The 24,677-nt window shown below is 32.0% G+C and overlaps 3 protein-coding genes across 3 annotated transcripts; 1 reads left to right on the top strand and 2 right to left on the bottom strand.

Moving 5' to 3' along the window:
* Positions 1 to 262: 262 nt before the first annotated feature.
* On the bottom strand, positions 263 to 3,510 carry LOC134709280 (uncharacterized). The gene is made up of 2 exons (XM_063569448.1): positions 2,955 to 3,510; positions 263 to 746 (listed from the first exon to the last, which is right to left on the bottom strand). Exons 1-2 carry the CDS (start codon positions 3,500 to 3,502, stop codon positions 308 to 310), a joined length of 987 nt encoding a protein of 328 aa, XP_063425518.1. The 5' UTR covers positions 3,503 to 3,510; the 3' UTR covers positions 263 to 307.
* A 13,610-nt stretch (positions 3,511 to 17,120) lies between these two features.
* On the top strand, positions 17,121 to 19,070 carry LOC134710536 (uncharacterized). The gene is made up of 2 exons (XM_063570907.1): positions 17,121 to 17,677; positions 18,581 to 19,070. Exons 1-2 carry the CDS (start codon positions 17,127 to 17,129, stop codon positions 19,068 to 19,070), a joined length of 1,041 nt encoding a protein of 346 aa, XP_063426977.1. The 5' UTR covers positions 17,121 to 17,126.
* A 2,646-nt stretch (positions 19,071 to 21,716) lies between these two features.
* On the bottom strand, positions 21,717 to 23,447 carry LOC134710537 (uncharacterized). Its single transcript, XM_063570908.1, has 2 exons — positions 22,803 to 23,447; positions 21,717 to 22,179 (listed from the first exon to the last, which is right to left on the bottom strand). The coding sequence occupies exons 1-2, from the start codon at positions 23,351 to 23,353 to the stop codon at positions 21,717 to 21,719; spliced, it is 1,014 nt and encodes a 337-aa protein (XP_063426978.1). The 5' UTR covers positions 23,354 to 23,447.
* Between the last annotated feature and the right edge of the window lie 1,230 nt (positions 23,448 to 24,677).

Below are 24,677 nucleotides of genomic sequence, written 5' to 3' on the forward strand. Positions count from 1 at the left end.
TAGACCGCAAAACTATTTATTTTAGATCACTGGAAATAATCCCAAATAGGAGTAAAAACTACTTTGGTTTTAATACTGCACATATACCGTTAGAGCTTTCTAGGCAGAATCAGTAAAGGCACTTGGTTAAACTGTTATGATTATTATAGTTATATGTGTATGTAAGTGCTCACAACAACATAATGTACCTGTACGCAAAATTTTGATGCAGTATTAATTCAATATCGGATAATATATAAAATTTAGATTATACAATTCAAGAATAACTAAAAGCGGTGAAAGATTAGTTAGGTTTAAACTTGATTCTTTAGATTTCTGTGCATGTTGACTGTTTGTCGGTAGTCGATTCTTTGATATCGTGTGTTTTACTTGATGAATCCATTCCGTCATGTTTCCTACGAACAATAATGATAAATACTATGCCATTGAGTACACCTCCTAAATTTGAGAACGTTGTCACGAAATGAAACAAAATTTGTGGAACATCCGTTTCCCACTGCCAAATACCATACGTTGCCATGGCCCACCACTGTACTAGGAAAGCGGTAACGAATAGAGACATGGTTTTCGCAGCTCTGTGCGATGCTTCCAAACTTTTATGTGGGTTTTTGATGGCCTTTACTTCTTTATAGATACGAAACCAGCTAATGACGTAAAGAATTATATTGGTCATTGTTATGACGGAAAGAAAAATGGTTGTAAATATAAAGTTGGCTACATGTCCATTGACACCATCGAAGAAACAACTGAAAAGAAAAAAGTGAATATTATTTAAAGGTTGAAATAATTGAGAAAACATATTATATACATTGTAAGGAGTCCGCGATGATCTATTCCTTGCAGTAGGGAAAACATTTTGAATTCGGCTGTTGACTGCTCTATAATCGGGTTGTTGTCGCTTTGACACATTCCCCATTTCCTTTCTCAATGTAATGAAAGAATATTTTTATTTTCTGAATGATTTAATTATACCTTGAATGGTGTTGCAAAATCCCCCAGTGCCTTTTTAATCCATAAGGGAGTCTGCAGAAGGAATGTGTTAATTGTAAATTTTGATTCTATATTTTATTTAGCTAAACTAGACGTGGTGCCCCAATATTCTCTGTCATAGTTTAGTTATTAAATGCACTTGTCATTGCATGTTTGTTTTAATTATTTGAAATATCAAATATGGGTGTTTTTAATTCTTTTGATCTCGAACATAATTAATAGTGTTACATTAAAAGCCTCTATGCACTTTTTCTATTTCAAACAATTTCGTATTTAAAAGAGGGGCGAAAGATATCTGACAACGCCATGGCTAACAAAGAAAAATACAAACAAACAGATAATGGTACCATCGTACGTCTTTTTGAGTTTTTTTGTTCATGTTGTTACATTTGTTTGTTTTTAAAGTGATTAAGATGACAACACAATGCTGACTGCTGTAGCCCTATTTTTGACATTTTACCTATTCTGTCTAGTTGTTTAGTTCACGCATCGTTGTCAATATAAAGGAATTTGATGCGACTGTCATACAAGTGAGAGGTTTAGCTAGCTACATAACAAAATGCTAGATAATATATGGCTTCGTTTCGTATCTTTAGTCTTGACGCCATCTAAGTAACTATTGAGTTAACCTCCGAAGAGCTCCGATGGTCATATAAGCAATATAAACATACATAGAGATATAAATAGAAACCCAACTCGTGTAATTGAATTTTCAAGGTCTGTTTAATTCCATATTATAGATTACAAATAAATATTTATCATCGTTTTCACCTGTACAAAAATTATTTTTGTGGATTGAATTAGTCTATCAAATGATTTACCTTTGTTTCAATTTCAATGTTTACATTCTTTATCTTTAAATGCACACTTCATGGGCTATCCATCTCTAGTTAAGAGGTGTAATAGAAGTTCACATAAATACGGACTCAATGCGACCGAATTATTCACTTTCTTCATCATAAATGTTTTTTCGATTAATTTGACAAAATTGAACCATACTGGCTGCTTAAGGCAAATTATTATTGAACAAAAAAAATCATACTTTTTATACATTTCGTAGCTAGTGCCCCTTTAAAATGTTGATGATATTTTGAAACATCACAAATCTCAAAATTTTAGCAGACAAACTCTCTAACAATATATTGTTTGCATGTATAAATCATTATTTGAAATTTCTTACAAAGGAAATCGGATTTCATAGCAAAATCCAACATACATCCTAATATCAGTCACAAAATATGAGATTTTAGAAAATGAAAAAACCCTTCCTCATATCTTTTTGTTTAAACACCATAAATGACGATGAACTTCTTCCTTCTTTATGTCGGTTACCAGAATTTCATAACAAGAAAAATAAAACATTCAGAAGAACGACATATATAAGAATTGTCGGAAAAAAAGGCTTAACAATTTTTTTTCAATTCTGATGATCACCTTTTCTTCTGTAATAGATATCCGCGATAAATATTGTGATGAGGTATACTCAACCAAGAGACTTGAATCTTAAAATACCTAAATAGTTATTTGATCTGGGAATTGGATGATTGTGTTATATTCACTAACGGTAAATTTGGACTGTATTTGCATACAATTTTTTGGTGCATGCATTGACAAGGCAGATGCTTTCCTTTTCAACCCATCCGATCTTGTTCGCTCAATATTTTGTATATATTGAAATAGAACACCGAGATTTAAAAATTGGTAAACATGGCATATAAATCACGTTTTAAAAGCAAAATGTTAGCAGTCTGAATGGTCAAAAGCTTTGTTAAGATCGAATCAGTCAAATTAGACAAAAAATAAATTAAAGCGACAGTAGTTTAACGATTTTTGTTTTTATCTCGGTTATCGATTAAGAAAGACATAGCAAAGTACAAATAAAAAATAACGGAATCGCATGACCACGAAAAGACAGGAACACAGTGCGTCGACGATAAGTTATTCTTCTTTATGTTTTTACTTACAAGCTTCCATTAGGACCTAGCTGTCCTAATCCAGCTGCTACTGTTAGTCCTAATGCAGGAGCCCCAAAAATGAATACAAGAAGACGATAATCCCTGCATCCAAAGTCAAGTTTCTTCCGAAAATAGACTAAAACAAAAACATTAATTGCAACGATGCTGACTAATAAATTCTGAGCTGTGACAAATTCTGCCAGCAAAAATCCATAGAATGCACAAAGATATTTTGGTGTTGGTAGTTCCTTTGTAAGAACTATATGCAAATGGTCAGAAAAATGTGAAATATTAAAAAGACCATCACATATTGCCATATAAACAGCAAATCTTTCGCATATTGTCCAATGAAAGAATGTTGATATGTGCTGATGATAAAATGAATAGCTTATAACGGATATAACGCATATCAAGCTTAAGCATATACAAATCAGTGCTGGTACATGGATGCTGTAAAAAGTACCATTATCTAGTCCATATACAGGTAAATCATAACCATCCTTTAGCTCTTTTGTTTCTGTGGTTACAGCAATGGTGGCACTAAATGAAACATTCATTATAGTTGTTTTCTAACTTCTACCTAAATATATTTAAAAAACTTCATCTACTAACGAACTTTTGAAATTACTTTGTTTAACTTACCGATATATTCATATTGTTCCTGCTTTTTTTTATTAATGCTATGTAAATGTTTTTGTTAGATTTTTACTATTGTCATGGTTTTCCTCAAGGATTTGTGTTTTTATTATAAATGCTTTTGATTTAAATCTTTTGTTTGTGTTATTTAAAACATCATAACTTATGTAATAAGCGGGAAATTATTTGTAAACGAGAAGACATTACGAAATGTGATCCAAAGCATTGCATGTGATCTTTTAATACATCTTAAAGACAATCAATTTTCAAATAAGGAAATTTTACTTAAGGATGAAAATAGGTGAAATTGAAAATTGATACGACAAGTCAGAAGAGAAAAAGTTCAGGAACAAAAAAGCTAAACAAATTAATTGGTGATGGATTTTTTTTCAAAAGGTTTTGCATAAAACAAATGGTGGAAAAAGGCTTATTCGGACTCTTATATTTGCGATGGTATACTTTGGATTCCAAATCGACAGAAAATTTATCCAGAATCAGTTTCAATTTTGATAAATCACCTTTTATGAGCTATTCAACTGTTATATGAAAAAGAAAAATTGATGTTATTCGGTAAAATATTTACCCTGTTTTGTTAGGGAAAAACCAAGGAGTCCGAACATTTAAAAATGCCTCAAATAAAGAAACCGTAGCATACCGTAGTTTTTTTATGCAATTTATTGTTTTTGTTGGTTTTTTTCTACTTCTTATAGTTGATGTGTTTCCCTCGGTCTTAGTTTGTAACCCGGATGTGATTTCTCTATATTGTCTATAACTATTGATCATCGGTATACTACTGCTGCCTTTAGTTAGTAATATCCATTAATACATCCCCTTATTGCGTTATTGTGCAATGCTATATGTTTGTGTCCTTGCCATTTTTTTTTTATTTTGCTGATGTGCTTCGTCTATATGACTTTTTTTTTTTCGTTGTTGATATATGAATTTGGTTTTATGGTAATTTCGTTTATAACACATTCCTATTTTTGACATTTCTACCTATAATGTCTGTTAATTTGTTTTAGTCACACATTGTTGTATTTATACAAACTTCAAAGGTGTTTGTATCCTGCTATCTCATATTGTATTTTCTTGTGGTCTCATATTGTATTTTCTTGTAGTGTTCTATTGTATTTTCTTGTAGACTCTTATTATATATTTCTTGTGGTCTCATATGGAAATATTATTTCTTGTAGTCTCATATGGAAATATTATTTCTGTAGTTTCAGTAGGAGGTTGTGTAATCTTTTGTTTGTGTAATCTTTGTTTGTGCAACTGTTGAGGGATCCTGATATAGCAAATCTCAATAAAGTCAGCATGGCAATATGATAAGTAGCCCACATAAATGAGCAAAAAAGACCAAATAACTGCTCCAAAACAAACTACAACCAAGGCAAATATGAGGGGTTTCTATGTGTAAACCAAAACATAGTCTCAGCAAATCATACTTGCTTAAAGCAGAAAGACAGTTAGAATAATAATAATATTTATTAAAAAGTCATTTAATTTTTGGCCCTTGAGAAACACTCAGCATACAAACGCAATTTTGAGTTCCTGCCTGAGCAAGTCAGCTTGCAACCTTCAGTGTAAGGAAGAACCTGCCTGCCCGACAATGCGCCAGCCGGGGAATGTGAAGCGAGCGTTCTCCACTTAGGTGATGAGACTAGGCGTCTCATCGGCAGCCAGGTAGTGCAAGGGTCTGACTTGGGGATAGCCCATGTACTCGTGAAGTAGCTGGGGTCTATCAAACTGGCACTGGAATAAATTTGATAAAATTTGTCCCCGAAATGCTTTGGGATGAATGAAATTTTAGAAATGACCAGTGTTAAAATTATATTAAGGAAAACTGAAATAAAGAAAAAATATATCACTAGTTTAAGCTGAGTTGTTTCTCTAGTCATGAAACATTATTGAAGGTGTTATAGGAAGGGGGAGGTGGGATGTAAATTGAATAATAGCACTGTAAAACTCCATCAACTAGTCAGACTGCTATGAACCAAGAAACTGATTATACAAAGACCATGCAATTGGCTTCACACACAGATTGGGTACATCTAACATCCAGGGGAGGAGACTGACCTACTGACCCTCAAATAATATACTATTATTGTGTAATCAGTATTGAAGAGATCTGGTATCATATTCTGCTTCCTCTCCACAGTGATTGTTTGTGACATGTATCTGATTAAGACAAGATTAGTGTGCCTCCTAGTGAGATTCCAGTTGTAACTTCAAAGTGTCAAATGTTAGACAAATTAACCTCAAGATATAACAAGTGGTCTGTGTATGTTAATTAATTGCATCCATGATGTCAGCATCTTTATCATGAAATTAATTACTTGAAAACTGAAATGACTTTTCTGTTTGTATAAACAATACTTAAATTACATATAAGTAAATAAATATTCTGGAATTTTATACGACTGCCATAAAATTGTAAGGTTTAGCTGGCTATAAAACCAGGCTTAGATCAGTATTTTCTACTTTTGGGTAATGCTTCGGTAAAATATTGAATTTATAAATTGGTTTACTAATCAAAATAAAGTCCTGTAATTGTTTCCTCTCTGTAATTTAAACATGTTAATTGCATGCTATTAATTTTAATCGTGCTAAAAAATAATATCAGGTTCAAGAAATCTGTTAATTTCTATCACTAAAATGAAATTTAATCTGATATAAAAACACCAACATTTATGTTAATATTGACTACCATTTTGGAAATATCCACACTGTTAGCACGAAATTTGCCTTGTACTGTTTGTTTGTACTATTTGGACTTGTTTTGGTTTATTGTCATGCTGGTATGGTAACATTTTGTTGGTTTTTTTTTTAATAATGCAGACTATTAAATTCATGAATATTGCGATGTGTATCTATCTTCTCCGATGATTATCGCCAATTAACAAATATATATATATATATATATTTTATTTTTAAATAATGCACACTATTTATTCAGAAATATTGCGATTTGTATTTATCTTCTCCGATGATAATGGCACAATTAACAAATATATATTTAGTTACCAATACATTTGATAAAGGATAATCACTGCCCAGTTATCTGTAACTATTGTTTATTTCAGAACTATATGAGGTGTAAAGTCGGTATGACGTCATTGTTTCGTGTTTTTACATAACAGATGTCGTTAAGAATTTTTAATAAAATGAATGAGAAAAACTTGGTGTAATTGGACAAGTGGAAAAATATAATAGAAATAATTGGAGTCGCCAAGTATTTTACGAGTGATTTTATTTATAACTGATTTGTAAAATACATAAGACATATGTTGGAAAATAATGGCGAACAAATGAAATATATGGGGGAAAACTCTCTAATATGAATAAAATGGGAGTGAATCATATAACAAATAGTTTGCCAAAAAATAGTAATCAGTATTATAAATAGATTCTTCTTGTCTCATGGCAAAATATAGACTATAGCTATATATATTGATGTAGCATGTATCAACCCATATCGTTTTTTTTCACCTCCGGCTTGTACGTGTATCCTTTCAACAATCAATATTTAAACTTCTGCATCCAGAGTATATCTAGGTAAAACGTTTTTATTTTTTTATTTTTACAGATGATTGCAGTTATCCATACCGACGAGTTGGTAAAGGATGTTATCTTATACAAAAAGATAAAATATCCGGTGATGCTGCGTTTGTAAGTTATTTATAGAAATCGTCATATGTATATACTCATCAAATCAATGCATAGGGTCGACATAGTCACATCGAAAAGTTGATGAAAATTATTTGCTTATCAACGAGGTGGAGCATATTATAACTATCTTTTAAGTGGTCGTTGATCACATGTGCTCATTAAATTTACTGGTTTTTATTCAGTAACCGTGGTAACAGTGTGTATTTACCTTATAAGAACTCTTTCGAAAAAATCAAAATGGGGTGATTCTAATATCAACTCCTGAGTGATCGGGTATGACTAAACAATGAACCAATAGCTATAAAAAATGTGAAAACATCATTAGAAACAATTAGATAGATAGTCAAAGAACGTCCACATAAAAATTATGTTACGCTAACACTTTGTTTGTCCATATCAAGTCACAAGTTATGCTGTCTTGACCAATTGTTTCGTTTGTCGATACTTTTGATTGTATGTTTTTGTATAAGAGCAGACGGAGTTTGGTGTTTGATGAGGTATAGTGGTCGATTCTTGTTTTCCCATTTTTATGTATTATTTTAATACAACTGTCAATCTAATTACAAGAATGTTCACGACTATGGAAAGATTAAAAAACAAATAAAATACTTCTTTGGAGTGTACAATTTTGAGTTTAGTATGGCGTTCATTATCACTGAACTAGTATATACTTGTTTAGGGGCCAGCTGATGGACGCCTCCGGGTGCGGGAATTTCTCGTTGCATTGAAGACCTGTTGTTAATTCCACTAACCCAATTCGCCAAAAAGTGACAAACAGGTGAAATATTCATTTGATGATATTTCTTTTATAGGAATAGTTAGATAAAAAAAAATGAAAACAACTTAATTGTACACATGTTATATAGTGTCTTCAAGATTACATATAACTTTCGCATTATTGTTTTATAATTAAAAGAATTTATATATATTGTATTTCCTCTTTTGGACGTTTGTTATGCTTCAGACAAAATGCCTCCGACGAGGTGCATACCTGGAAAATTTCGAAACTCTAAATGAAGCTATGTTGATGAAGTACGAACTTCTAAAAATGAACACAGGTATTTTCTTTATAATTTAGACGAAACACTATAACAACACTTGTTTTAGTCGTGAACTCCATATTTTTCTACGTTAACTTGGAAATGTACAAGAACAATAGTAGGTATAAGTAAAGAACCATAGATTCAGTTCAGTTTGAAAGAGCACACAAGAAAGTAGAACATATTTTTAACAAACTCGTTTATTCGCCGTGCTTACAAACTTTGAAATACGCTATAACACTTGCAAGAAAAGTCATTCAGCAATTACCAATTAACAATAGTTAAGGTTTTTAAACACTAGTTGATGTCAAATGGAACCGTTTTCACACAATGACGCTTTTGACATTAAATTTTAGGTCTAAATGCATATCACATGAATGTTCTTTTTGTACAATTTTGTTTATTTTTATTTCTAAGGTGTGCATTATTATGTCGGTGGACGTAACATCAATAGATACAAGACCGGTGGTGATTGGAGATGGATAAAAAAGAACGGGAAAATGGTCAAGATGACGTACTTGGCATTTGATGATGGAGAACCAAATGGCACATTTCAAAGTGCACAAGATTGTATTTTCTTTTATGCTGCTAGAGGCTATAGGTTCCATTCTGTCTATTGCGCAATGCATGAGAAATAAATTATGATTGAAGTTTTACAATCGTTCTTTTCATTTAAATGCAGATATTACATATAAGAAAGAAGATGTGGTATAATTGCCAATGAGAGAAGTCTCCCCAAGAGACCAAAATGACACAGAATTCAACAACTATAGGTCAGCGTACGGCCTCCAAAATCAATAAATATAAAAAAGAAGATGTGGTATTATTACTCATAAGACAACTGTCCACAAGAGACCAAAAGGACACAGACATTAACAACGAACAGCAATACTACATAGTCAGCTATAAATCGCCCAAAAAAAAAGACAATGTAAAATAATTCAAACAAGAAAACTCAAAGCCAAATCTATGTGCAAAAAATAAACGAAAAACAAATACGTAACACATAAACTAACGTCAACCACTGAATTGCAGACTTCTGACTTCGGACAGACACATACATACAGAATGTGGTGTGGTTAAACAGTTCAGCAGGGTGAAATAATTATTTAGCGAAAAGTTGTATTGTCCGAGTGATAACCTTGGTTCTGTTCTGAAATTGAGCTGATTTTATTACTTTGAACGACAAAATTATTGTACTCGCGTAATGGTATTAACAGTATGTGGATTCTTAAAATTCGAAAGAACTTCTGGACAATTTTTAATCTCAGTCTCAGTGAAAAAAAACACATCCATGGGGATTTTAACAACCAGAGTGAGAACTTTAAACCGGAAACAATATTTTAATTTAAGAGTAATTATAAACTGAGAGATATGTTACTTTCCTCAAAGAAATCATAATATTCATATTTTCTGATGATGTTTAATATGATGACTGTAAAAATTAAAAAAAAAGATTGTTTCAGTGAATTTATAAATCTCTATTCAGAACAGTTTTCTTTCATTATTGACCTGGATTTTATTTCATTTGAACGTTTTATGGCGCAACAAACTACAATGTTTTGATTATATACATATTATAAAACTATGAACAAAGAAAACATTTACTACGATGAATAGAGCTTACGTTACCATAGTTCCCATTCTCAAATTTTAAAGTTAAAAAAGAACTAAATGCTTCTTCACCCCTTTTTATTTGTATGTAAAATCGTTGACCAAAAACAAACATCATGTAAAGCGTGAAACCCTTTATATAAAAATGTGTGTATGTTATCAATGCTTTCACAACAGTTTCAACAATGAAATTACAACTTTTATAAACCTTTTGTTTTTTCCTATGCAATGTTCTGAAGCTGTTATGAGAAGCACGAATAGTCTTTATATACAAAAGCGTACTGTCCATGATGATAAAAAAAATAGTATTCAAGATATTTCGAATTCATCCTAGTATTTGCGTTTTGCAATATCAGTGGTCGCATAAATTTCACCAGGACGAAACAAATCATATCCATATAAAATTCTAATAATGTATCATTTATGTGAACATAATATTTGTGTGTTTTAATCTTATTTGCCTTTGTGGAAGTATTACATTTTTTTGTGTTCTGTGTATGCTTTTTAAGGGCACTGATGGGTTGTCTTTCCAAAATGCACCGGTTTTATATTATGATGCTTTTGAGTTATAGATTCTAGGCGCTGAAGTTTTGTAGTTTTTGATTTACTTAACTGTTTTCCCTTCACTTGTCCTTTTATTGTGTTTCTTTTGTTTTTCTGGGGCTCAGCATTTATGCATCCCGCTATCGAATATTTTGACTTTGAAAAGGCCTCGTCATGCTGATACTGATATGCGAATTTTAATCTGGAGTTTTTGTTTTACAGTGTTGTGTTCATTTTTTGTACATTGTATTTTTATCTTAACTTATGCGTATAAATCGAGAAAGTGTATATAACATACGGTATACAATTATTTTTTTGCATATTTATCAAACTTTCTATTAGCTACAGCAACATTTTTGTTTGCGTTTTTGTAAGGAATATTTATTTGTTTTTTATGTTTAAGTCAGTTGTGTTGTTTATCTGTGCAGAATTTGTTGTTGGGTACATTTCTTGTCACATTAACCTGTTTGCTCACATAATTTTGTCGATATAACAAAACTATAAACCACTGTCATATAATTGGGAGATGTATAAAATCAGGTTTAATACATTATTTTGATTTTGATAGGTTTGATGGACTTGCAGTTAATTATTGTTGTTCTTTTTTGCTTCTGCATATCCTCACAAACTTTTCAAACGGGGAATTATACAGTCAGAGAGGACGGCGTTTCTCACAATATCAAAGCAAATTAAAATGCTTGTATGACTGTGTCAAAAGTGTGTTATCCTTCGTTGACTATATACATTTATTATATTTGAGTAAACAGTAAATTCACTGACTGAATCATTGTCACATGTTTGAAATACAATGCACTGGCTATGGTCTTGTTAAATGTATTGCTTTTTTAATTCTGTTCTTCGTTTTCTTCTTGTTTTTGTAAACATGTTTCCCATGATAACGCTAACAATGACGAATAATATTTTTTATCCAAATCTACATGTATTTAAACAACGTAAATACATGTATATATGAACACAGCCATGTACACATCATACCAACGCAATATCATCCTAATGGTTAATAAACGTCGTATCAATATTCAAACCAGTTCTTGTAGCCTGTCAGTTACCCAAAGAACAAAAGTTTTTCTTTAAATATCTGGTTTATGTCTGTATTCGGTCACTTTGGACTTATTTTCTATTGTGAATTATTATTACAAATAAAAAAATCTTGAATATCTTTATTTATTGCTGGGTTCATTCTCGTTTTCATGATTCATGATTAATGTTTAAAATGTACCACGCCTTTCTTTTTTTGATAGATGTTCAAATGTTAGAAAACAATGTAATTATGAATTTTAGCCAATATTCTCAGTCCGGAATGCGGTTCGATAAAATTGCTCCCCTTGTTTATTTCGCTCTCCTGTCAAATCATGTAATTTCGCAAACTCCAATGTAGACGCTACGACGATGGGTGTCGTCAAGAAAGTTACGATTAAATGACTTTGCTAGGAATTAGACGATCACCATTGGTATAGGTGAGTTGTTTAATAGTTGTTGCTTTGGGATAACTGCATGTTTTGAATTAATTCATAATCAGGAATAGCTAGAAGGGAAAGAAACGTGTTGCTACGTGAACCCGGAAAGCGATGGAAGATTTTTTCAAAAAATCTAGAGACGATCGTTCTGAGTGTGCCACCTACACATTCAAACGTGTACACAAGCACAGTGTTCCCTATCTATGTAATGTGTTTCCATAATTATGTGATGTAGGGCAAAAAAAGGTAGCAGTTTTTTGTGTCTTGTTGTTAAGCATTTCCAGGGGAGATAATGTTATTTTACACGGTGTGTTTGATAGGTTTGTTACATTGTAACATTATATAATACACACTCATAAAGTGGATTGAAATAGCCTCTCACACTCAATTAACTGAATTTCAATTATTTTATTTACCGTAGTGCTATTATATAAGACTTCGGAGGTTCATATCACTTATACAGTTATATTCAACGTTTTATATCGGATTTTTTTTCTATTGATATTGAACGGTTCATAGTAAAAAAAAATCCGATAAAACCGTTGAATGTAAATAATACGAACCTTAGAAGTCTTATATATCGTCCTTTAATATAAGACTGGAGGTTCATATCATTTACATTCAACATTTTTTATCGGATTTTTGTTTGCTATCATTGTTGAACGGTTCAACATTGGTAGTTGAAAAAAATCCGATAAAAATTAATGGTTCAACATTGATAGTAAAAAAAAATCCGATAAACATGTTGAATGTAAATTATATAAAACTCTGAAGTCTTACATTATAGGACTATCGTTTATCAGTTCTTTATCCTAACTAAATGTGTTTTTTTTGTGGTGTATATTACACTAAAAGGGGGGTGCTTTTAAAAAAAATACCTTAACAATCCTACAATATCTGTTTACAAAATGAGAGAGATATTTCGTATTCTAAAACTTATTTTTCTCACATGTGTGTTAGATATGTTGAAAAGACAGACAAATGTGTAGTACGTATATCCATCCCCTCTTTTTCAATTCATTAGTTACAGCTCTGAAGAATATGCAATAACCTAACATTGATAATTTAGCTAACAATAAATTCAGTACATTTTTCTAACATGTTTATATTTTGTGATGAATCTAATGTATAAATCCAGAGGCAGAACCGGGAAAGAGCTCGGATCGGGGATCTGTTTGTACGGGGGGAATGAGGTTTCAACCCGGCCCCTCTTTAATTGCCTGTTCGATTTTTTGTTTGCAGTCTCGAAAAAGGGATATAGACAGTTTTATCAAGAAGTTATGTGAAAGTTCTGCTATACATCTGACAGTCAGGAATTATTCTGAAGTACACATGTCGACCAGAGGCATGGACAGAGAGGAGAGGTTTAAAAGTTCCAGATGCTAATCTGAGATTCCAATTTGAACTAAAGAAAGCAATATATAAAAATATGTAGGAGAAATAATCTAAATGATTAAAGTTATGATACAAAAGGAACTTGTTTTTTTTTGTATACAGAATTTGTCAAAGGTATCCATAACAGAAGAGATGTGAATGCATCCTTCATAGCCTTGTAATACTGATGGTAATAATTTATATAATTTCCGAGATGACATAGCATTGCCATTGGTTTCCCCTACTCCTTGTTCAAAGAACTTGATCATCTGAACTCATTTTTTTTAAATGGAGCCCTGATCAAGAACAGTTAAAAGAGCACATGCTTATTTTTCGTTATCTTTTAGAATCATGTTTTTTTAAAACAGGTTGTACATTCTACATACAATATGTAGGCGGGAAAATATGTTTGATTAGATATATAGAAACACTCAAGCATGAATGGAGCGGGTTCCCCATAGCTCAGTCAGCGCCCCCCCCCCCCTAATGTAAAGTTCTGGATCAGCCACTGAATATTGGCTTTCAAGAACAGTGCGAAGGAAGTCTTCAAATGTATAAAAAAAAACATAATGAAAGTCTTTGTGCTGGTTATTAACATACGGGAACGAAAATTTTACTTCAAATTGTGAAAAAGAGTAAGGGGTAAGATTCATTCCAAAAAAATATCGTCTGATCCAAAATTCGTTCGAAAAAATATTGTTGTCCGGCAAAATTTAAGACCCCAAAATATATTATGAGTTCTGTTCTTCTTAAACCTTATAGTGTTAAGTCTTGGAAGAAAAAAATATTTGATTGATGGAGGCGGACAATAAATGTGCTCAGACAAAAACATTCCCCCTTTGAAGTTAAATAATTAACTTACTTCCTTGTTGATGGATTGTTTCCTGGCTTGAAAAAAAAGTATCACATTATGTCGACGGACAATTGTAAATTGCTATACGATAGAATAAAAATGTATCGAAAATATAACACAAAAGAAATCATGAAATAACTCGGATTCGGTGCAATCCCAATTTAACTTGCAAACACATAAAAAAAATCACACCATGTCGCCACATGACACACAACAAAAACCAACTGCAATCAACAAATAAGACGCAAAGAGTCACAAGAAATTAAAAAAAATGCATTCGCGGGCAACTAACGACTTGTTATACTGTCATGATCGAATACAAACATAGCCAAAATATGACACTCAAGAAATAATACGCAAACTAAATTACAAGATCAATAAATGATGTATAAACAAATAATTCAGAAAGTACAATTGGTTAACACAAACAAAAGGAACACAACGATATTAATCTATGCTACCCCAAAAACTCAACTTCAAAATGGTCAACCAATCCGGGTTACTGTATAACTAAGGTGTAACAAAATGTATAACAAAACTTTTTAAAATAATACAGAAATTATGACTGTCGGTGTAATTATAATTGTTTAAGAAAAAACAGGTCAAACATGCAAATATTATTAATAAAAATTTAGTTTAAATCACTTAAAAGTCATGTGATGTTACATATATAGGACGGGTGAGTTCGATGCGTAAATTAATTAACAAAACCCCTTCATATAACATCCAACTTTGAAATTGCGTACGAATGTCAAATTTGGGTGTGCCACTTTGGGAATGTTCTTAAACGATTGACAATTCATTTCTCAATTTTGGTAATTTTTCCCAGATTTTTTATATGTCGGGCAAAAAAAAGTAGCAGTTTATAAGGAGCCCCCCTAAATGACGTAACAACTTGACTTATGGTCGTTTTAAAAACGATTTTTTGCAAGTTGCATTGTTAACAATTGTGCAATATGAAAATTAAACAACGTGAATGCAAATGTTTATAATGATTTTACGGAAAGTAACTTTTGTGACATCTTGACAACCGTATACAAAGTTCATTTCACTTTTCTACCTTCTAAACACAAGAGGTCGAATTCTTTTGTTCTATTTAAACCGCATATCGGACTGTTCTATTCAGAAATGAACATCATATAAAGTTTGCTATTATTTTAAATGTAAAATTCAAGTCCGGTTTGAAGATGGTTTTAGTCAGCACGTATATGCTGACATGAGTTATCATTGATATTATAGTCATATTTATAAATGAACTGTTTACAAAACGTTTGAATTTTTTGAAATACTGAGGCTTTTCTTCCTCAGAAATATATTACCTTAACCGTATTTGGCATATTCCTTTGGAACCTAGTTACTTTTTTGGCTTTATAACTATTTTGATATGAGCGTCACTGATGAGTCATATGTTGACGAAACGCGTTTCTGACGTATTAAATTATAAACCTGTCATCTTTGATAACTATTTACACCACTAGGTCACTGCTGCTGCTGGTAGACATTTTGTCCCCGAGAGCATCACCAACCTTTGATAACTAATTATTCCTTTTCAAAGCATGTTTTACCTTTTTCTTCACTATTACGAAAATATGACGTTTGGTATCACAAAGTAATAAATTTATAACGTATTCAACCATTTTATTTGGAAAACATTGTGAATTATTTTTTGCAGACGATTTTTCAATTTCACATGGAGTTCTTTCGATTTTTTTGTTAGAATCCACTATGTAAACAGTTAACCACGATTTATTCATGGTTTAGCAAACGGTTTTTGTTGTATTAAATGAAGGAACAAAACCTATTACTCCGACCGCCACTCTCTAGGTTTTCCCCAAACATAAACAAACACAAATTATTAAAAACATAAAGTGTCCTGTGTGTATGTGTATAAATTAAATATGTGTTCATGTAAAGTCTAAATTTTAATTGCGTAAATTTTAAAATGATTAACGAAGTGACGATTTCTGAAAGAAATTTGTCAAGGTTAAATGTGTAAAACATGAACATGGTCATTTGTTGTTGTGAAAAAAAAACCCGAGCAGTCCTTCAGAAACAGTATTGCTGGAACGACATTGTTTGTAAATGTCAGTTGTAAAAGGAGTTTTTGTCTAAGGATGGATATCAACCGATCCCTTGTCAGGATAGTTTCAATAATTGCGTCTTGAAAAGACTATCAAAAACTATATATAAGCTTTTTCCATGTATTTATTATTACATGTTAATGTAGGAATATAATTATAAACGTTTTACCACAAACATTGATTTACATAGAGATTAATACATGGCCTTTTCCATATCAGCCTGGGTATCATCCCGAGACCCCCATATCAGCCCGAGACGGAGTCGAGGCGCTGATATGGGTCGAGGGATGATACCCACGCTGATATGGAAAAGGCCATGTATTAATCGCTTTATCATATACTTCCGACAATAGTTTTATGTAAGGCAAATAAACAAATGCAACAACTTCAACAGTCAAAAACTTTATAAAAAAGTTACGTTAGTAATCAAATATACTATTTATAATTGTCCACCAACAGCATCACTACCTCCATATACATATGTATGGTAACATTTCCTTTAGAGGCATTTTGAAACATTGAAAATTTGGAAGAGTTTTATGATCATTATTACTCCAGGTTTGTTGTACTATGAAATGATTCATAATTGCAAATTGCATTTGTTAGCAAGTACTTAGCTATCCCAACAAAAGTTCACGTAAATTTTGACGTCGTCATAAAAAGTATCTGACGTCACAATGGAAAAGTAAACAACCGATACCGGAAACACCGGAAGTAACCTGCACGAGAAGCACTGTTATGGGTTTTTGCACGAGATGCCCCTGATATGGGTTATCAGACCGGGCTGATATGGGTTATCAGCCTGGGTGGGAAATTATGGCTTGTGAACTTCCGTTCGTTACACATATGCAAAAGCTATCATATTAATGCTAAGTATATGATAAAATACAATAATGAATACAAGTAGTCTTGCAGAAAAAAAAACTACTTATGAAAACATAATACAGATAAAGGATGGTTATGATTTACCTGTATATGGAATCACCGAAGGTACTTTCTATACACTTCACGTGCCAGCAATGGCATGTATTTGTATCAGCTTTATATGCGCAATGTCAGTTATTTTATATTCATTCTATCGACAAAATTACTCTAAATTTTTCGATTGGTCAAAAAGTGAAAGATTTGTGGTATATATGTCTCTTTGTGACGCTCTATTTAATGTGTCACATTTTAGTGACCATCTTCATATTGTTGTAACAAAGTCGTTTCCAACACCAAAAGGACTATGTGCTTTTTATGGATTTATGCTTGCTGAATTCATAACAGCTCAAAATTTGATGGTCAATATCGTTGCTATCAATGTGTTTGTCTTAATCTATTTTCGAAAACAGATGTTTTTTGGCAGATGGGATTATCGGCTGTTGGTTTATATTTTTGGTGTTCCTGCAATAGGTTGCATAACTGCTGGAGCTTTGGACCAGTTTGGTCCAAATGGAGCATTGTAAGTAAATAACATTATACATTGATTAGATAACTTGATTTTAAGTCGAATTATTGACAAAGTTATTGATAACTAAGTAACTAATCATTTCAATCCGGTTGACTTTTTCCTGAAATTTACAATCAAATTGAGAATGCGCGTCAATAAAACACCTGTAGCAAAGCAAATCAATACCAATGATTTAATTTCAAGTTTTTAATGGAGTGTTTAATTGATTGAATATTTTCTTATTTTTCCTACCTTTTTAGTCGGCGAATTCAAATATTGACTCTTTTAAAGGCAAATTATGATTTTTGAAAAATACAAACTTAATTTTTGACATTAAAGGATGTACATGTACATCTCTGAGGAGCTGCAATTTTCTAGAATCAAACTTTGTTATACATTAACCTGATGTTTGGTTTATATGACTGTTAAAAAAACAATGGGCGAAAAAAATATCGATGTTACACTTTTGTTTTGCTACGGCCCTCCGATATCTTCCGCCACATTTTTCTAACATTACTTAATTTTTTTTACATACTGTACGTTTGCCAATGCCAAATACTCGTTTTGGCTGCTGTAGCAGTTTTGTGTTAAAGTCGACTTTTTTTGCTAACACACACAGTGGATGAATATTTTCGTTAATAAAATAGTCAGATTTAATATTTCCATATATCCCTTTTCCGGTTATACATCAAAGGCAGTTTAAAGTATTTTTATGAAATAAAATAAATAAATCCAATGATTTGCACAACGTCAGCAATGAACACCATCATCCGTCCATAAGCTAGTCCTTACTGTAAAATGTTGGTTTAGATAAAAATAAGTTTCATGAATTACTAATTATACATAACATACATGTACATGTTATCCTTATTATACTGTAAAATTGAAATAAAATTACTTATGTTTCTTTTTCAGCTGCACTTTTGATGCTATAAAAGGGAAAACTACATACATATTCTTCACAACGGTACCGCTTCTGTTAATCTTAGCTATAAATATCGGTTTGTACACTTTAAGCTGGGGACGAATTTATCGAGAGACGCGTGAAATTAAAGATTCTCTCGGTAAATCATCACGAGCATTACAAGCATCGCACAAGGCTGCAAAGACTATGTCTCTTTTTGTAACAGCTTTTTTTATACAATGGTGGGCTTTGGCTGTATTTGGGGTATGCCAGTTGAGCGGAAATGTTCCGCCACTGTTACTTAATTTGGTGACAACTTTCTCAAATATTGGAGGTCTGCTGAATGGAATTGTTTTCATATTTATTGTAAAAAGAAAAAGAGAGAAGGCCAGTGATAATGGTTCGCACAAGTCAGGATCTGTAGGAACTGGTAGTACACCGATCCAATCAATAAGTCATTCAACACGTGCATCACCTGCGATACAAAATAGTGAAGTCTGAGAAAAAATGAAAAGATGAAAGTTTTAATCCAAATACTTCTGATTAAATTCATGTTCTTTAATTATGTTATGCTAAATAAACTCATCATAGACACCAGGATTTAATTTTGTATTTACGCAAGACAAGCGTTTCGTCTATAATAGTTATCAAAGGTACCAGGATTATAATTTGATACGCCAGACGCGCGTTTCGTCTACGTAAGACTCATCAGTGACGCTCAGATCAAAACAGTTAAAAAGCCAAACAAATACAAAGTTGAAGAGCATTGAGGAACCAAAAATTCCAAAAAGTTGTGCCAAATACGGCTAAGGTAATCTACTCCTGGGCGTAAGAAAATCCTTAGTTTTTCGAAAAATTCAAAGTTATAAACGACTCATCAATGACGCTCGAATCCACTTTAGGTAAAAAGGCAAAATAATGTACGAAGTTGAAGAGCATTGAGTACCAAAGAAATATGATGATAATCATTTCAACACCGATACACTCGGGGAAGCTTTTTATCAGGGTTTTGAGTCCAGAAATTTGTCCCACATTAACCGACACTGTTGTGGGTTCTAGTTATATGTCCACATAAGACGATTAAGCGAATGCCATTCGTAGTCATAATCAAGCTAATTTTTTGTTCATTTTAGAATTTCCGAAGCATTGAGCTTGTGATTTTTATATGTTGTTTGGTATTTTTGTCATCATTGTTGGGTTCGTTTGGCTAGCGGGTGGTTTTGATTTGCTGTGTATTCAATTTAGATTCCATGAGGTATTTAGGTAATTAAAATTTCAAAAAATGTTCTCTACGCCGCCCCTATATTATGATTAACTAGGGCTGAATGTCCTGTTACTATTAATCCATGCATACATATCATCTTGATAAAATGATAATAACCCATACTATGTACTCGATTGACAAGATAATTTCGATTTTGAACATGCCAGTTCAAAACCGTAAAGTATAATTATAGAAAAATTGTACATTAAATTTTGTTCTTCTCAGTCATGTTTAAGAGTTATAAGTGAATCACAAACTATTATTTTCTTCCTTTAGAAATCACAGTCACTTTATTGTTGCTTAAAGTCTTTATTCTTACGTTATCTGTCCGGTGTTTTGTATACTGTTGTTTCCCTCTTGATGTTATTTTCCTTTTTGTTAATGTGTTGTTTAATAAATTTCTTCGGCTTGAGGTTTTTTATTGTTCAGCTGTATTTTTATACCTTTTCATAGAAGTGTTTAGAAGGGACACATGTTCAAAATCGTTTGTACAGCAGATAATGACCAGACATACCTTTAATTAAAAGTTATTGGTATATAGATATAGGGAGATGTGGTATGGGTGCCAATGAGACAGCTCTCTATCAAAGTAAAAAAAAAAGTAAATTATTAAAGGTCAAAATACGGCCTCAATACGGAGCCTTTGCTCACACAGAAAAACAAGCTTCAAAGGGTCCCAAATATTACCAGTGTAAAAACATTCGAACAGGAAAACGAATGGTTAATAAATGAATTGGTTTAACTCTATCACAAGACACATCGACAAAAACAAGTTAACAAACACTTAACGAATAAATTGCATCTTTAACACAATGTAAATACTTATTAAAGGTGATCTATGTATAAAAAAAGTAAGATGAGACATACACAAGATAAGTAAACATAAGTAAGATAAGTTGGCTTTAGATGAATTTGGCTATTTATTTTAGGTATTTTTTATATATAGCTCTTCAACGGTTTCGGTACTTATACATCTTTGGATTTCAAATGTTTGGCTTTGAGCGTTCCTGATGAAGGTAAATCCAGAAAAGCGCTTCGGACGCAAGAAATTAATAACGTGTTGTTTTCAATATTTTACATCACTGGGTCGATACCTCTGCTGGTGGACTATCAGTCCCCGAGGGTATCATCAGCTCAGTAGTCAGTATTTCGGTACTGACATGATTTAACATAATTTACTAAAAAAATTGTCCGTTTATAAATTTAGAAATTATTAAGAAACTAAGGTTTCAACTCCCTCAGGCAAAGTTGGCTTTAGGTGAATTTGGCTATTTATTTTAGGTATTTTTTTTATATATAGCTCTTCAACGGTTTCGGTACTTATACATCTTTGGATTTCAAATGTTTGGCTTTGAGCGTTCCTGATGAAGGTAAATCCAGAAAAGCGCTTCGGACGCAAGAAATTAATAACGTGTTGTTTTCAATATTTTGAATAACAAAAATGCATTTAAAATACATAAATTTAATTTCCAAAAGAGAAGTTTATTCCAAATATCACAATTTGTAACACTTGTATAATGAGTAATGCTTGTGAAACAATGATATTTATGAAGTTAGTATGACTCGCAATGAGACAATTGTCAAATAATATCTGGGACTTAGATGCAAACGGTTACTGGACGGTATGAATCAAATAGCTATATTGACGCGTGCATACATAAAAGGCGTCCTTTGTCGATTAACATGATCTCATGTGACTTAAAATTTATGAGATTTCGATTTCTTTCACAACATATAATACACTTTTTTGGGTTTTTTTTTTATATAAAAATTATATAATAAATTGGTTCCCTGAATAAATGGCTGTTATGAAATGTATGATACAACTGATAAAGCCATAATGATAATTCTAGCATGAATTTGTTATTTAAAGATATGACTGGTTACACTTGATTACTTAATTGTTGCATTATGACTGCTTGCTGTTTTGCCAATTCTTTGATGTCCGGCTTCTTTTTAATAGAGTCAAGATCAACTCGTTTCCTTCTCACAATGATAATGAACACTATTCCATTAAGTATGCCACCAATATTTGAAAAAGTTGTAACGAAATTGAACAAAAGTTGAGGGACATCCGTAACCCACTGCCAAATACCATACATCGCCATTGCCCACCACTGTACAAGGAATGCAGTAACGAACAGCGACATGGTTTTGGCAGCTCTATGCGATGCTTCCAAAGATTTGTACGATTTGCCAAGAGTTTTTTTAATTGCTTGTGTTTCTTTATAGATACGTACCAAGCTCATGACGTAAAGAATTATATTACTTATCAAAATAAAACAAAGTAATATTGTTGTAAAGATGAAGTTGGCTATCTGTCCAGTTACACCATCAAAGTAGCAGCTGAAATTTGAATAGTACGTTAACATTATTAAAAAAAAATATGCCGCAGTAGTTATTTTGTTTTAATCTGTCAAACAATCGTGATGCCACCGTTAAATATATGTAATGTCGATTTAAGTTCTTCCATTTCGTAACTGTATTTGAATTAAACTCTTTGTAGAAAAATACCACTTCGTGAAATAAAGTCTGTGTAACGTGAACATGTTCGAGAGTAACATATTCACTGAGATATGTAAACACCATACGATGGAGCAGAAAGTATCATATTGCTGAGAAATGATTAATTGACTTTAACATATTGATGGGAGTTGCATCCGACTGCCTGTGCGATTTAAAAATGTGCATCTTTGTCCGTTTCGATTTATGAGTTCATTATGCAATATCTAATTAAGAGGTCAGTAACTGCAATGTTTCTGCCCATATCAAACATTTTGTTTCTAGTGAAAAATTACATTATTTATTTCGGTAGGGTAGCTATTGATTTTTTCATTTTTATATTTTCTCCTTCTGAATATGTTTGAAACATTTTGCGCTTGAAAGATAAGCAAACAACAAATATTAAACAAATTAAGCTTTTAGAATAATCAATTGCGTTTACCCTGATAGTTTGTATGTATACTTACAAGCTTCCATTTGGACCAAGCTGTCCTAAAGCAGCAACCACTGTCAGTCCCAATGCAGGAAGTAAGAAAATCACACAAAGAAGTCGGTAATCTCTTAACCCAAAGTTAATTTTTTTCCGAAAAAAAATCAATACAAAAACATTAATTGCAACGTTACTGACCAATAAGTTTTGAGCTGTTATAAACTCCGCCAACAAAAATCCATAGAAAGCACACAACACTTTTGGTGTTGGTAGACTCTTTGTAAGAACGATATGCAAATGGTCAGCAAAATGAGAAATATTAAAAAGACCATCGCATATTGCCATATAAACAGCAAATCTTTCACATCTTGTCCACTGAAAAAAGGTAGATATGTGTTGATTGTAAAATGAGTAGCTAATGACCGATACAGCGCTGATCAAACTTAAAAATATGCAAACTAGTGCTGGCACGTGAATGTTATAAAACGAACCATTATCTAGTCCATATACAGGTAAATCATAACCATCATTCAATTCCTTTGAAGTTGAAATTACACAATTCACCACGCTACAAGAAATGTTCGTCATATTTGTTCCTTTTCAAATTTCAAACATTGATTTCGTTATCAGGAACAATCTTTATCAGTTCATACTCAAATATAGATATATATTTGTGTCTAATTTATGGCACTGTCAATATGATTCAGGTAGGATGAAGTACTTCCTTGTTTGTATATTTGTTATCTATTATGGGATTGTTCTTTCGTTCGGTATCACGCTATATAATATTGTCATTTTGACGTCAATCTCACCGTTGTAAGTTCCGTTCTTGTCAAAGAAAGATATTCAAAAGCCGTATGTAGTTATATGGTCGGAATGACCTTTCAGAATCGTCATCTCGTTAATCTAATATGGTTTAAATTTTTCATTCAAAAGCCGAAGGTATTTGTCGTTGGACTAATCAAAAAGCTAAATATGTCTGTTATGACATATCCACAAAGCATTTTTCCATCTGTCTTAATGATAATCGCTCTTTTAGATCTGGCTATACCCTCTAAATTCAAATGTGTTTTTTACTTGATGATACAGGCGCGTATATGTACCTTGTTTTCTTCTTTTTAGAATTCATAATTTAGTTTATTCACATTGAATATGGTGCAACCTCTCGTTTGATTAATACAGTGTCTGTAAGGAAATGTCATCTAAAAGACCACTTATTGTACATCTTCTAAAATTGATACTTCTTTTCCTGAAAAAAAATATTACTCTGCTTTAGTTATATTTACCTAACGTTTGAAAAAAGGACTTTTCAACACGTGTTATGATTTTTTTTTACAGTATAATTAATTTCGAAGCATAATATTTTTTCTCCACATTCTATTATATCCAGGCAGTAAATCATTATTAAATCACGATAAAAGTTATTTAATTTTGGTATCATATTGAAAAATATTGCGCCTAAGGACAAAATAGACCAGGTCAGAACTGAAATATCGTAGACATAATTCAGAATGATTATATATATGGTTTTCTTAAAGCTGTCATTTCAACATTATTTTTATATAAAACTCTAAACCTGTCAATATAAAACCAAATAAGATAATAGCTATAATTAGGCATTTGTAATAAAATCAGTAGTTTATAATAAGCTTTAAGATAATGTATCCGTACGGAGCTCTTGAAAAATTGCAATTCATTGTTGTGTAATTCCGTTCTAACTAAAGCCTGTATTCCTCATACAGTTTCGGCTATTGTATATTGTCTTGGTCATACTGTGGATTCATTTATTTTCGTGGGTACCAATTTTCGTGGATCGCGGAAAACTTGCATATTCGTGGATATTTAAATTCGTTGTTTGAGAAAAGTTTGCATACATTCCTATTGAAATTTTGTATTTCGTTGAACATTTATT

The sequence above is a fragment of the Mytilus trossulus genome, chromosome 3 (genome assembly GCF_036588685.1).
Source record: "Mytilus trossulus isolate FHL-02 chromosome 3, PNRI_Mtr1.1.1.hap1, whole genome shotgun sequence".
In the NCBI taxonomy this organism is placed as follows: Eukaryota; Metazoa; Mollusca; class Bivalvia; order Mytilida; family Mytilidae; genus Mytilus; species Mytilus trossulus.